The sequence below is a fragment of the Typopeltis vanoorti genome, chromosome 1, assembly GCF_054136105.1.
Source record: "Typopeltis vanoorti isolate ZY-2024b chromosome 1, IOZ_Tvanoo_1.0, whole genome shotgun sequence".
Lineage (NCBI taxonomy): Eukaryota > Metazoa > Arthropoda > Arachnida > Uropygi > Thelyphonidae > Typopeltis > Typopeltis vanoorti.
In genome coordinates, this window is record NC_143549.1 from 89,693,126 (window position 1) to 89,708,385 (window position 15,260).

Below are 15,260 nucleotides of genomic sequence, written 5' to 3' on the forward strand. Positions count from 1 at the left end.
TTAGCAATTTTTCAAAGAAATTACGCCATATTTCAAGGATATCTTTTTCTCCAGTTTTCATGTCACCTTTATCATCTCATACTCCTTTTACAGCACTCTTTCCTCCGTTCCTAAGCTTCAACAACCTCCAGAATATTTTGCCACCCTCTTGATATTTATTTTCTATATTCTTGCCAAAGTCCCCCCATGACTTTTGTTTAGCTAGTTTTACACAGTGTTTAGCATTCTTGCATTTGTCTCTGTATTCTCTAAGAGCACAAGCTGACTTATTGCCAGGAACTTTTGATATGCTTTCTTCTTTTCCTTCACTGCCTCTTTAACTTCTTGTGTCCACCATGGAGTTCTAATTTTTCTATCCTTGCAGACAACTTCACCACATGCCTCTCTAGCTGAATCAATCAGGGCTTTCTTCAAGACTTGCCACTGAATCTCCAAGGTTTGATTTCTGTTCTCAAACTCTTTCATTTGTTCTTCAATAATCTTTGTGTATTTTAGTCTACAGTTCACATCTGAGAGCTGCTCAACTTTTATTCGCTTTAAAACTTTCTTACATGTTATTCTTTTCAATATGAAATTCAATTTTATCCTGCTCAAGACTAAATAGTGATCACTTCCAATTTCAAATCCTCTGTACACTCTGGTGTCCTGCACCAGGGAGAAAAACATCACTATCAACAATAACATAGTCAATGAGACTTTTATTCCTTGCCTCTTCTCTCCATGTGAATTTGTGCACATGATGAACATTATTTCTGAATATTACAACCACACATTCATATGAATCAGCTTGTGGCAATCTGTATAACTGATGATTTCGATTAGAAAGTGGGTACACATTCAAATTTTTGAATCGTGTGCAAAGGGATCATGTGGTAACACTCAACAGGATAAGAGGCAAAAGGATGTGAATTGTGTTTGAAGAAACTCTTTCCATTAAGGAATAAAGTTACAAACTTGGATATCTTGTAATGTCTCAAAAATCTATATGAAGACAGATTTTTGGTTATAACAGCAAAACATAATTGATGCACCACGGCAGAAAATCATTCTCTCACATAATTCCGAAGACGAATTCCAGATGACTAGAGTAGATCTCATGGTATCTACTTTTCTATAAAAATGGGAATAAAACAATGACAGTTACTGTGAAATTTTTGTAGTGGATGTTTCAGGGTGATATTTATGCAAACATGCTTCAGAAGAGACCAAGAAAATTTGTGAAAAAGCATATGTTGCAAAAAACAAATGAGATTATTTTGCAAGGTCAGTTTGCAAGTCAGCTCCATTCAAGCTCAGGTATGCGAATACCTTGACAAACTGTGGCAAGACAAGTAGGCCAAGTACAGATAGATCAGGCCTATATATATGCATCATAGGGCACATTTTCATGTGATGTTGTATCCATAAAAATTGGCCAAGCCCCCAATGGGCTAATGCACTCTTTACAGATGAGTCATTTTTAGTCTTTCCTCAGATTCTAGATGACACTTGATCTCATGTGAAAGAGATAATGCTTACCATCGCGAGAATGTTCTTGACAGGGATAGATAGTGGGTATACATTCAAATTTTCAAATCGCAAGCAAAGGAGTGACATGGAAGAACTCAGCAGGATGAAAGGCAAAAGGTCAGGCTAAACAAACCGTGAAGGAAGCTCTTTTCATGAAAATAAAATTGAAAATTTGAATGTCTTGTAATGTCTCAAAGACATCATCTAGATGATTTCATGCAAGGAAGAATTATTAGAAAGCTTGAAGAAGGCCGCAGAAGTTCGGAATCTCACACATTTTATCCAGGCTCTGGGCAGCATTTCAAAACCAATGGAACGTGTTCCAGATATTTAATAAGAGGTTGCACTAGGTCTACCATGGAGCATGTACACAGATTTTTGGTTACAACAGCAAACCGTAATCAATGCACAACAGCAGGTTACCTTGCAAGTCAGCTCCATTCATGCACAGGTTAGCAGATATCTCAAACTATGGCAAGACTTCTGTGACAAATAGGCCTATATTTTCAGTGGTGTTGCATCCATAAACATTGGACAAGACACCAATGGGCTAATGTACTGTTTACAGATGACTGTTTTAGTCTTTCCTCCAATTCTAGATGGCACTTGATCTGGTGTGAAAGTGGTACTGCTTACCATTGTGAGAATGTTCTTGAAAGGGAAAGATATACCCTCAAACAAAAAATTTTAACCTCAAACATTAAAATGCACTCTATATTACATTAGATAAGCACATTTCCTATCACTATTCTATCATTTTATACCCTTTTAATAATTTTTCAAATTAATTACTCCAGACATACAGAATATCCTTTTTTTCTTCCATTTTTAAATCAATTTTAGGTAATTTTTTGGTAATACTCTTCCCTCCATTCTTAATCTTTTTTTAATAGCCTCCAAAACATATTTGTTTTCTATATTCAATTGAAAATCTTCCTATGACTTTTATTCAGCTGCTTTTACTCATGTATATATGTGCAAATTTTATAGCAGCTACACCGCACAATTCATGTAGAATTCAACCTTCTGAATTACACAGTGCAGCCACTTATAGATAGGCACTATGAAAGTCTAGATTGGAGTAGAGCTCTCACGGTGAAAATTACAGAGTTGAATATCCCACTCAATGTTCCAAGTAAGATTTATGCAAACATATTTGAGAAATGGCTAAGAAAAATTATGGAAGGGGAAACTTGAAGAAGAAAGCTATTCAAGCCAAATAGAAGTTGCCGGGATGAGATTTTCAGATGAAGATGTATAGTTGAGAAATCATGGGAATACAACAAGGATCTTTATTTAAGTTCTGTAGATGTGAAAAAAGGTATATAGCAAGATGCAAAGAGATAAGCTGTACCAAACAGCTACAGTTCTATGGTTAAACAACCCTTATCAAGCAATACATAAGACTACACTTCATTTATACATCAATAGACAGATTTGAAGGCAGTACAAGAAAATGTTTAAATATTAATTCAAGTGTGAGAGAAGGATGCACATTATCTCCACTCCTATTCATCATCTATGCAGATCACATTATGAAGAACAGCAACATTAAACCTTATATCAAAATTGGAGATGCTAATCTCAACTCTTAATTTATACAAATGATGTTATATTCCTAAATAAATCCAATACAACTGTGTCTGCAGATTCCATAACTAAATTGAATAACTGCTATAATAAATTTGGTAAGAAAATTAGCAAAAAAATAGCAAAACATCAAAAACAAACTGCATCCTGAATGATGAACCTATAGAAGAAGTAAAACTTTTCAGCTACTATTTAGACAAAATTTAAAATAAATATGGCATTAGACAACTGAATTAGCAAAGTTGGTACAGTACAAAGCCAAATGAACAAATTTATATGGAATAAGAGTAAAATTAGTCAAACATTAAACTCACTGTATACAACAGTGTTCAAACCAATTTTAACTTACAGATCTGAGAGCTGGGTTAGAAATAGAACACTTGATTAAAGACTGACCACAGATATGATAGTTCTGAGAAGGTTAGATGATTGATAAGATGGAAGAATTATATGGAAAACTAGAAGATTAAGAAGGAACTTGACATTCTTAGCACTTCAGAATGTGTGAAGAGAGCAAATCTCATATGGTATGGTCGTTTATAGAATGGGAGGAGAAAGTGTTTTTTTTTTGTTTTTTTTTTTGCCAAGTCTAGATGTAGTTAGACTGACTCAGTAAGAAGTACCTTAAATGACTAAAATATAAGATCCAACAAAACTAGAGTGACAAGTAACAGATTAATTTGAAGTTAAACTGTCAGTGGGAAATTAGTAATGATGTAAACTTTCATGTAGTACTATCATAATATCCTATGTGCACTATCCCTGAGAGCGAATATAAGCAATTTGATGGCATTTCTCAATTAGAAATTATCAATCTGGTTTAGTTTGATTCTATCAAAAAGTTATACCTCTAATCCAGGAGGAGCTACTGGAAGATGAATATTCAAAAAACTGCGAACTAAGAAGTAAGTTCCAGGAATACCACCTAGCTTAGCCTGATGAAGATTTCCATATACGATAGCCTGAATGTACTGAAGATACCTAAAAACAAGCAAGAAAGAAAGTGATAAGCATTATTATTTAAAACTGCTTAACAACCAAAAAAAGGTTTAATGATTGTAAGAATTCAAGTTAGTTGGTTGTGTTTTTAAATGTAATAAACTATTTTTTAAACTATCTTTTAATTTAGTTACAATACTGTTACACTGTTAAATGAATTTAAGAATGCTAATAATGCACATACATTCTATAGATCTTGGTCTTTCTCTGGGACTTTTGCCTGTTAATCTTGGGATCAAATTGCTGTTTGGCTAACCTTTTCTTTTCTGCTTAAGTGACTATACCATCTTGGATTAGATCTGCTCACACATTCAAGAATGCTGACAATACCAAGTTCCTTTCTAATATACAGTCATACCCCGAAGTTATGCGGTAGGTGGGACCAACAAAAAGCGCCTAAGTCGAATTTGCATAACTCGGGTATAATTTTGCATACAAACATACAAAATATTAGTTAATTGGAACCAAAGGTTTACAAAAACACCTATCTTTTTTAAGAAATATAATCATAATTGTAGTTTTTCTTACATAAAAAAAAAGAAAGTTATTTCGATGTCAATGGTTTCATAAAATCTAATAGATTTGTCTGTCGGCATAATGTCTTTTTCTTGTCATGCAAAATTTCTTCATAGCAAGCTAATGATTTTTTTATTCTTTACCTTGTGGCTACAATTCATTCCTCGTTAGAATCTATGTCCTCCAAAATCTGTAAACCTTTCTTTTATGATTGTTCTTGCTGTGGATTCCTGTAGATCAAACTTCTTTGCTAGCTCACAAATTTTCATTCCGCCTTCAAAATCCTTAATAATGTTGAGTTTTGTTTCCAATGTCAATGTTTTTCTTTTCTTGCTAGCTGTAGAATAATCGGACTTGCTTCCTTTGGACGACATTATTATTTTTTATGTGATAAAATTTTTATCAAGAGAATAACATTAAACAATCGCAAGGTTTGTAGACTATAAAAATCGTGTATGAATGGAGACCGCACGAAACACATCAGTGCTTGTTCACAGCATGTGCGACACTGGCGAATGCAGCCGGCGCCGGAAAGATATGACTAGTGGTGAGTTAAATACATTTAACTGGGGGAACCAGTTAAATGTATTTAACTGGTTCCCCCAGTTAAATACATTTAAGACAAAAAGACAACGGAATAGGTAAATCTAGCTTTTATTCCATTATCTATTTCTATATTTAATTTATCATCTTCACTAAAATTTGTCTAAATTTAGATAAAATATTTTACCTGTTCTATTGGTTCTCTAGAAAATGAAGGAGAAGTTTTCCCTGTTTCTGCTATTTTCATAGTTTGGTTTTTCATGAAGGGGGGGGGGGGGGCTGGAAAGTTCTGATAAACACCTAGAACAAAAATGACATTAAAGCAACTGATATAACCACAAGAAAGAAAACATACAAGGGTATAAGAACATAAGTTACCTTCATAACTCTGCCTCTAGTATGTTCTTTCTTGTGGTTATATCAGTTGCTTTAATATCATTTTGTTCTAGGTATTTATCAGAACTTTCCGGGAATCCCTCATAACTGCTAATTTTCATACCAAATTTGTTATAGATTTTTCGCAAATTTACGAATTTGTGCAAGTCTTTATGTTGAAAGATGATGTCAGTGATGGCTAGGTGTCCTGAACAGAAATCCAGCAGGCATTTACCATTATTATTATCTTTGTCACTGTCTTCAAATTTTCTTAACATCAACAGCTGTCTTTTATATGCAATGAAATTAAAATCCCTACCAAACCACCTCATGTCACCAATTTGCTTTACAGCCAAGCTGCATGCAATAGAGCTTGCACTAAAATACATCGACTGCATTTCTACCACAGGTGATAATATATTCAGATTCACAAAGTTCTCTTCAGGCAATAAAAAGTCAGAGCTACAAAAACATCCAGTGCTCTCTTGAACCCAGCAGTACACCTTCCTTTAATTATGGAAGCTACATCTAGATGTATGCTTCTGTTGGATTCCAAGCCATGTTGTGATTAAGGGAAACGAGGCTGCTGATAATGCAACAAGGTCAGCTCATTTCTCAAAAGTCTATTCTCTCACATGTACCATACACTGATTATTAGACATGCACCGCTATCCCAGTGGCAGTCATCTTGGAATAGAAAGATTAATAATAAATAAATACAGCTCTACCAAATTAGATAGTATTATGATACTCTCATTCAAAAAGGATAATAAGAAAAGGATAAAAAAAATTACAGACCTATAAGCTTGCTGTCACAAGCATATAAACTGTTTATAAAAATAAGACAGAATCATGAAATTACTGGATGAAGCTCAGCCTAATGAACTGGCTGGATTCAGAAAGGTGTTTAACACAATTGACCATTTGGGAAACACTGAATCAGCTAAGAAAAAAATGCAGAGAATACAACTTACCATTGTACTTTGGTTTTATAGACTATAAAAGAAGCCTTTGATTCAGTTGTAAAACAAGCAATCTAATAGCAATGAAGAAACATCGAGTAATCCAAAATTATATACAGCTTATAAAATATGAAAAAAACAACTGCTATCCTTTAATATTAATGCAGTAGCTCATTTCAAATAAAGGTACACCAAGTAGATATGATTTCGCCCAAATTATGCAATGCAGTATTAGAACATGCCCTGAGTGAACTAAATTGGAGTGGCAAAGGGATTAATATCGATGGCAATATCATTTACAACATGATGATACTGTAGCAATAGCAAACAAAAAAGAACTAGAAGAAATGAATGAATTAAATAACATCTACTCTATAATATAAAATGATAAGCCTTTTTTTGTAACGTTTTTGTGTCATTTTTGTCAAGTTATTCGAAACGTTTTAAAACTCAGGGGCTACCGAGTCTTCAAAATTCAAGGAGAACCGGCCTATCAGTCCGGAACTTGGGGGGGGGGGGGGGGGGTAGAACCCCCCTTTCGAGTCTTCAAAATTCAAGGAGAACTGGCCTACCAGTTCGCAACTTGGGGGTTGGGGCGCCGTAGGTAGAACCCCCTTTCGAGTCTTCAAAATATGAGTCATCAGTCATCAGAATTCAAGGAGAACCAACCTACCAGTCTGGAACTCAGGGGTTGGGCGCCATAGGCGCCAGGGGGCAGAACCCCCTTTCGCGTCTTCAAAATTCGAGTCATCAGAATTCAAGGAGAACTGACCTACCAGTCTGGAACTCCGGGGGGGGGGGGGGCCAAAAAACCCCTGGTATCAAATAAAGTAGGATTATATATAAACTATGAAAAAATAAATAAAATGACAAACATTGAAGGAAACCAGATAACAGAAAAACAAATGATAGAAATAAAAAAACAGAGCAAGTGCACAAGAATATGTATACCTTGAAACTTTTACGTTATGAAAAAGGAGCATTCATGAAGAAATAAAAAGAATCAGCCAGGCTGGATGCTTTTGGTAAACAGAAAAAATTCTTGTGCTGTGAAATAAAACCAAAAAACAGAGTCAAATTTTCAACCAGTGCATTATCCCAGTTATGACATACGAGATCAGAGGCAGCCAATAACCAAATACTGGACAGAATGAGAAAAAATGAGTACAGAATGGGGAGAGAACAATCTAAATATCAGAATGCAAGACAAAATAAAGAATAAAGATATAAGAAAAGAAACAAGTGTTGGCTAGGATAAGTAATTTTAAAATTACAACGGAGATGGGCAGTGTATAATGAAAGGGAAATTATTGTATTTATTTATTTAATCCCTTTATAGAGATGATCTCTGTTCAACAATTATTTTTTTTTTATTTCTGAGTGTACCTATATATTTATTTATTTATTGAATAAGGGTTCACTCCGATTTGTGCAATGACCTCTTTTTTTATTATTGCTTTCAGAATCAAAAAAAATCACTGACTCAAGACCAAAATACAAAATAAACATATTTAATAAAATAAAAACAATATATATATATACACTTCAAACAATATTACATAACTACAAATTTAATTGGATCCAAGGCCTCTTAAAATAAACTTGCACTTAAGACTAGACTAAACGCTGTTTTCACAATGACAAAATGTTCATAGCCAGTTTCTCTGTCTGTTAAGGCCCTTTTCCGAAGATATATGACTTTATCCTTCATTTTCATAGGATCCTTTCTCATCACTCGTGTTGCACACATTAATTCTTACCAACTCAATATCATCTTCTTTTCAGTAGAAATAATAGTTAGATCCGGCATCCTTAATACAGATGAAGCTTCCTAATCAGAGTTTTCTCGAACATTCCTTTAGAATGTTAATAGCAACCTCTTTTATTCACTAATGCTTATTGACAGTCTTAACTCTTTCACTTTAAAATTCACAGTTCCATGATTCCCCTTTTCGGAATCTACTAGTAATCTTCAAATTAGTGTTTCCTCAAATATTCCTTTTAAAACATCTATAGCAATATTTTCTTTTATTTATCAATACTTATTCCACTTTGAAACTTCATAGTTCCACGATTCCTTTTTCGAAATATACTATTAATTTTCCTCCGACTGTCACATAAAAATCTTAAGTTCCTTCGAATCTAAACATCTGCCAGTCTGTGTTCCAATTTCCTCCCGAATGCTCTTTTTGTTTACTCTCCATTACCCTGATACCGAACGCTCTCCTTGTCAGCTGTCAATCAGACATCAAACTTCTCGGAGAGCATGCACACTCCATGAAACTGGCAAGCAAGAAGTTAGGTATAATGGTTGACACGTTGATTACAATAGCGTAACGAGGATGTCTTCAGAAAAAACACAAAACTTAATATTTTAAACTACAATAAATTTGTTTAAAGTAACACAACTATTCAAATCCGGTAAGTACATAAATTTTTTTAACTGCTTTACATGTCGCTTTTGAACAAAACAATTTCAATAACGGGCACATTGCAAGTGCTGACAATGCGTGTTATGAAACTAAAACTAATAAACATACTAACAAACAATCCGTACAAATATTCAGAATTTTAAATTATGATTATTTTTCCGGCAGGAGATATTGCACGGAAGACAAGTGACGGACAAAAACAATCACCCAGTGGCATCCATACGAAGGAAGACAAATGTCTGGATGACCTAGTAGAGATGGTTAGAAAATGTTCACATCAGAAAACTTCAACCGAGGAAGATGTAAACAATGGGGAGGCTTACAACCAAAAATTGTTATAAAAAAAGCTTAAAAGTTTGGGAAACACTGACTTAGGTAATAGTGTCAATGTGAATTTTGTAGAGAACCTTGCTCTAAAGAAGACTGCTTGTTCATAAGGCTATACGCTGTCTAAATTCTTTTTTATTTAAAATATTTAGAGTCACAGGCTACGATACCTAGGTTTCTGACTAGAACTCTTCCTAGCTAGGACTCTAGACTTCTAAGTTTCACTTTACTCTGCATTGTCTGTGTGCACGTGCGTGAGCTATAGGCTACCCCATATTTCATACTTTAATTTACTCAACAAAAAAGTTGGGACTAGCTCAGTTGACATCAATGATTCTCTCTGGTTGGAAAGACCTGGATTTAAATACATCTAGGACTAGAAGAATCAGGACTTTTCACATGAAAGTGAGTTAGCAAGTATAATACAGAGGTAGCATAGTTTTTGTCTCTTGGAAACTTGATTATCTCAGTCCAAAACAGGCAAACTGGCATGAAGAACAAATCAGTGGTATATCAAATTCCCCAAAATCAATGCTGAAAGAAAGACCTCCACCACGATAGCAAGACTACGAACAGGACATTATAGAGGAATGAAAATCAATACAGATGATACGAGAACATATAGAAACTGCAACAACTGCCCTAATACTGAACTGACACCCACTCACATTTTTACCTGTCTAGCAATTACAGCAGCCTGGCAAAGCAATACAGCCTAATCCTGAACAACAGCTCTATATGAACAAAATCATTGCCATAGCCAAAGCAGTTCAAGGAGCACATGGAAACATATAAGACTCTTTCAAAGGACAAGACAACAACATCGGCATTCCTTAAAATCATTCTGCCATATACATTCTTTCTTTTACTTGCAGCATGTCGAAAGAACTGTTTGGGATTCTCTTTAGCCTGCATTGCTAACTTCTTTCCATAATCTGCTTTTGCCTTTCTTACCATGCTAGTTACACTTCTGGCTTGTGCTTTGTACAGGCTAGAAGTGTAACTAGTTCATGAGCCTGCAGGTTACCTTTCTCTTTAAATTCCCAGCACAATTGTTGATTTTTTTTGCAGTTCTAGCTTGATGATGATATTCATCCATTTAATTCACACATGATTTACTCTCCTGACTCTAGGTATGCAGTCTGCCATTACCTCCTCTACCACTTTCCATGTAATATTAACATGCAGCACTTGCAGTTTTACATGCCATGGCACCGATCCAAGCAATTTCCTAAGCTTATCATACTTATCAGCCCTGTAATTCCACATATACACCATCTTAACTGAAAATTCCACACATTTGGCCACCTTCCAGATCAAGACCATAGGATCACTCTCACCAATTGATGGCAATGTGGTTATATTCATTATAGACAAATTTTCAGATGCAATTACTAGATTGAGCATTCTTGAACCCCTTAGTATATGCCATTACATGCTGTCACAGGTAATTATCACTTAATAGCTGCATAAAATCCATTTCCTCCCTCTCATGTGTCCTCTCCTCCTTTCAATCTATGTTCCTATTGAAATCCCCATAATAATCCGTTCTCCACTTATTGAGTCTATATGCAGATACATATCTCCATCTTTTCCATCCCCCGGTCTATAACAGTATCCAACTGTATATTTTGTTCAGCTGGCCCCAATATCACACCAAATAGCCTCAAATGTGCTATTTTCACTGTCGTGCAGTTGAACTTCTATACTCTTTGGTTGCAGTTCATCAGCTATCATCATTAACACCCCCCCCCCCCCATTCTTTTCTCTTTATCCTACTTGAACACTCTATACCCTTCACATTCTATCCCACTAACTATATCATCTTCTGTTAGCCATGTCTCACTAATGCCAACCTTTGGCTGGGATGAGCCAACTAATGCCATAAATTCCTCCTGCTTGTTCTGAATGCCCCTGGCATTAGTGTACATAAAGTACAAAAGTTCCTTAGGCCCACTGCCACATGTTTTATACTAGCTATCCCATTCTGGTTTGTTACCAGTGGTACTAACTTAGGCATATTATACATTCTTACACTTAACTGCCTCACTGATGTCTGCATATCCACTTAACAGCTTACCCCCCCCCCTCCCACAAAAAAAGTTCATTTCTCTGATTCTGCATATCCACTTTCACTTCATTCAACAACACTTTTTTCAGTCTCCAAACACCAAATCCATTCAGATGCAAACCATCCTTCTGGTGTGAGTCCTTTCGCCCATGAAACTCACTCCACAAACTCCATGCCATTCCTCCTGCATAACCTACACATCGAGTCATTCGCTATTTTAGTCCTCCTCCTCAGCTCTACTGTCATACCACAGCAACAGACTCACTATCTTAACTCTCTCACTATTTTCTTTTGCTACTTCCAGTAATTCTTTCATGTCCTCTCTCACTTTCATGCCATACTTTTCTCCTTTTAAATCATTCGTTCCAGCTACTACGATCATTTCTTTTACCCTACCTTTTGTGCTCTAATAGCCTCACTAACATCATTAATTTTTGCACCAGGAAAGCACAATTTTGTCAAACTCTCATCGATCACACATTTTAGGAGTGAATCGCCATACAACACTCACTCCTTGATTTTTCTCTCTCTTTTGGTCAAGCCCTCATTTTTCTTATCTCGCACTTCATTCTTCTGTTATCAGATGATTCACTTGCTCACCAGAGATTTTTTGCATTCGCTCCAGCTCCCGCTTCACCCTATATATCACTCCGTGCAACCGAGCTATCTCCCTCATTGCATTCCTTCATTATTTACATCAGTCATACTATTCTTTCGTTCAACACTTACTCTCTCTTCCACATTCTTGCTTTCGCTTATACATTCTTGCATTCTTTCACTACCTCAGTTTCGCAAGCATTTGTATCTTTTCAAATCTGCTTTGCATTTATTGCCTTGTGGTCTAATAACATATTGCACTTCCTACAAATCCATACCTTCCCTTGTCTCCCATCCATTCTCTCCACAAACACATCCCTTACACTCCACCATGCATACATATTACACTCATGACATCGAATCAATTTCGAAAAATCTATTTCATGAATGCTACTTGATTTTTGTGGCAATTTATATGTAAGAACAGTTGACCTCGTGAGTACCGCCATTGTATTCTGTTTAATAAATAATAAACCTAACCATTTAATAAATCATGCAGACATGCTTCTTCTCAAAAATACATAGTGCAAGATTAAAATTCAAGAAATATTGCCGATTATTACTCAAAATACACTTTTCTTTTCTAGAGCTCCTTACCAACACTATACACACATTATGGCCCTCTAGCAGCCAACATCCACAAATTAAATTTGCTATAGAAATAACAAAAAAGACAAATTATCCTTTTTAACTTCCAATTGGATGTAATTGGAAGTAATTAATTATCTCCATTTATCAAAAGCCAACTTTCATAGGATGTTACATTCAACAGCAATTGGCTCACCATCCATAACAGAAGACTGGAATTATAAAAACTTTATTACCACATGATCATACTATTTGTTCTACACATCAACTATTATAGCAGGAACTCTTAAACATCAAATGATATATGAAACTCGGCTTCTCAGAAAGGACCACAATTAAATAATTTTTTAATTCCTATAATCCTAGATCAAATATAAAGTTCCAATCCCTTACATTTCTGGCATCTCAGAACCCATTTCCAGAATTCTTAAGAAATACAATTTAGTGGCTACATTTCTTCCTATTAATAAATTATTAGCATGGTTTCCATCTTCAAAAGATAAACAGTCTCCTCTGGCTCTCCCTTGTAGCTACTAAGTTCCTTGTAACTGTCATCCTTCTTACTTCAGACAAACTAGAACTCAGTAGAAAAGAGAATATAAGAACACCAATCTTATATCCTTCTTCTTCTTCAATCTTCTGGTTCTGTCCACTGCTGGACGAAGGTCTCCCCCATGATTTTCCAGATCACTCGTATAATATAAGATTATCAGAATCTTATATTAGCAACAGTAAATTCGAGAAATCTGGCTTTGCATCGCATGGAAAGATGCAAACCACAATATCCTATGGTTTGAAACACACTTACTTCATTGATGTCGGTATAATGAACATTTATGTAAAGAAAGCACTGAGGCATTACTTCACCATCTGAACTTAAATCAGAACGACTGCCCCTCTCTATCTAAGATATGGGAGTCTTATTCTAATCAGACATCACTAAAGTTTTTTATTTTTTTTTTAAATAGCTAATGAATAATTAATATTGCAACATTCCCTCAGCTTTTACTTTTTCAAATCGATCCACTGTTCACATTTATCTTGTAATTAACTATTGTCACCACTGATGATGACTTGTAATATTCAGGCTGAAATATAGAGCTTTAAATAAACATATTACTTATTCCTTGTGTTTTTCATGTTAAATAAAAGAAAAAAAAAATGACCTGTTACAATCAGGTTTCCAAAAAGCCAAGTTAATTTGCTGCAACAGGCCTAATACAAAAAAGGAAGGTTATGACAAAAAAGATGTTAAATACACTATTATAAGTTTTATATAAAAATAACCCATACTTTTTCTCTAGGTATTTCCGTGCTTGAGTAATAAATGCTGCTTGCAGAGTTGCTGAACAGCGAGAGGCAAGAATATCTGTAGCAGTCTTCAAAGGAATATCTGTCATGTATTTCACCATTTCCCATAAATCAAGTATATTCTAAATAAAATTAAAATAATAATAAAAAAATTCATCGAGTTAAAATCATACTGTGATATACAAACCAAGTGCTTCTTGACAAAATAAAAATAAATTATTGTATTTATCTGAATACTGCATAACCTGAATAAGACATACAGCCCATTATTTTTGTCAAATATAACAACTTCAACTATAAAATCTGTAGAATCGCTTTTTTTTTTTTTTAATATCAATCCCCTATCCGAGAGGTTGCTGCAAAACCCATAACACATTTTTTTTATTTTATTTATGTTTTTCTTTTTTAAATAGCTGGAAGTTGTAATCCTGAGGGAAACAATATGATGAAGACTATTTCAAAACACAGAAATACAAGGATTGAGAGAATAGGATAAGAAGTTGGTTTGGTATGCTTAGAGCTCAAGAATGAATGTTGACCAGCAGCAGCTTCTATGCTTATTATCTTGAAGAAATCTCAACAAGTTCAGCAGAATAGTGCCCATGAAAATAGAAGAGTCATAAGGAAGAAACAGTACATCAATAAAACAGTGACAGTCTCTAACAGAAGGGATACCATTTAATTATTATTATTATTATTACGATCCCTCCAGGGAGTCCAAAGACTCATCGAGGGAGGGAGGGCACCTACTCTACAGCACTGTTTCCACCACTCAGTCCATCAACTGCAACTACCATCATCATTTACACCAACACCATCTACTGCTCAACACCACCACCAGTATTTTCACAGACAATCACAAACAACCATGCCCACAGCAGGATTCGAACCCGCAGTCTTTTGGCTGGAGAGTGGATACGCTAACACTCAGCCAACCAGGTATTAATTGGATCACCTTCTGGACATCTAAGCATTTTAGAGAGGTTTTTTGGTGCACCAATTCATATGTAAGAACAGTATTTTAAGGTGAAGCAGATTTGGGATCTATACAGTGTTAGGACTTTTATAAGAGAAAAATAATGCCTTGAGCAGTAAAGGATACCTAGTTTCCTGGATGCAGAGAAGGGTATAAATATTACATGCTTATGCTAAGAGAGGCCAGGTGTTTCAAGTCAATATATGGAGCAATATCTGATCTTTTGTGGATAGCTGGGGAAGGAGGTGGTGAAGTACATGCAGTCTTTCTTGTGTAAAATAAAGCATGAATATCTTGAATTTGACAAGACTGTTATTGTTCTCATGGAGAGAAGAGGCAAGGAATAAGAAAAGTCTCATTGACTATGTTATTGTTGATAGTGATGTTTTCTCCCTGGTGCAGGACACCAGATTATTGAAGATTATTGAAGGAAAAATGAAAGAGTTTGAGAACAGGAACCAAAC

General features: G+C 35.1%; 1 protein-coding gene across 3 annotated transcripts in view; it reads right to left on the reverse strand.

Annotated features, from left to right (window-relative positions):
- Positions 1 to 15,260, reverse strand: part of LOC150110190 (nuclear pore complex protein Nup93-like) — a 314,507-nt gene that overhangs the window by 189,473 nt on the left and 109,774 nt on the right. For all 3 annotated transcript variants that reach the window (XM_090392052.1, XM_090392041.1, XM_090392034.1), the window contains exons 9-10: positions 13,803 to 13,942; positions 3,948 to 4,080 (exon numbers count right to left, since the gene is read on the reverse strand). In XM_090392052.1, the coding sequence (XP_090248178.1) occupies positions 3,948 to 4,080; positions 13,803 to 13,942 (273 nt within the window). The remainder of the gene's footprint in view (positions 1 to 3,947; positions 4,081 to 13,802; positions 13,943 to 15,260) is intronic.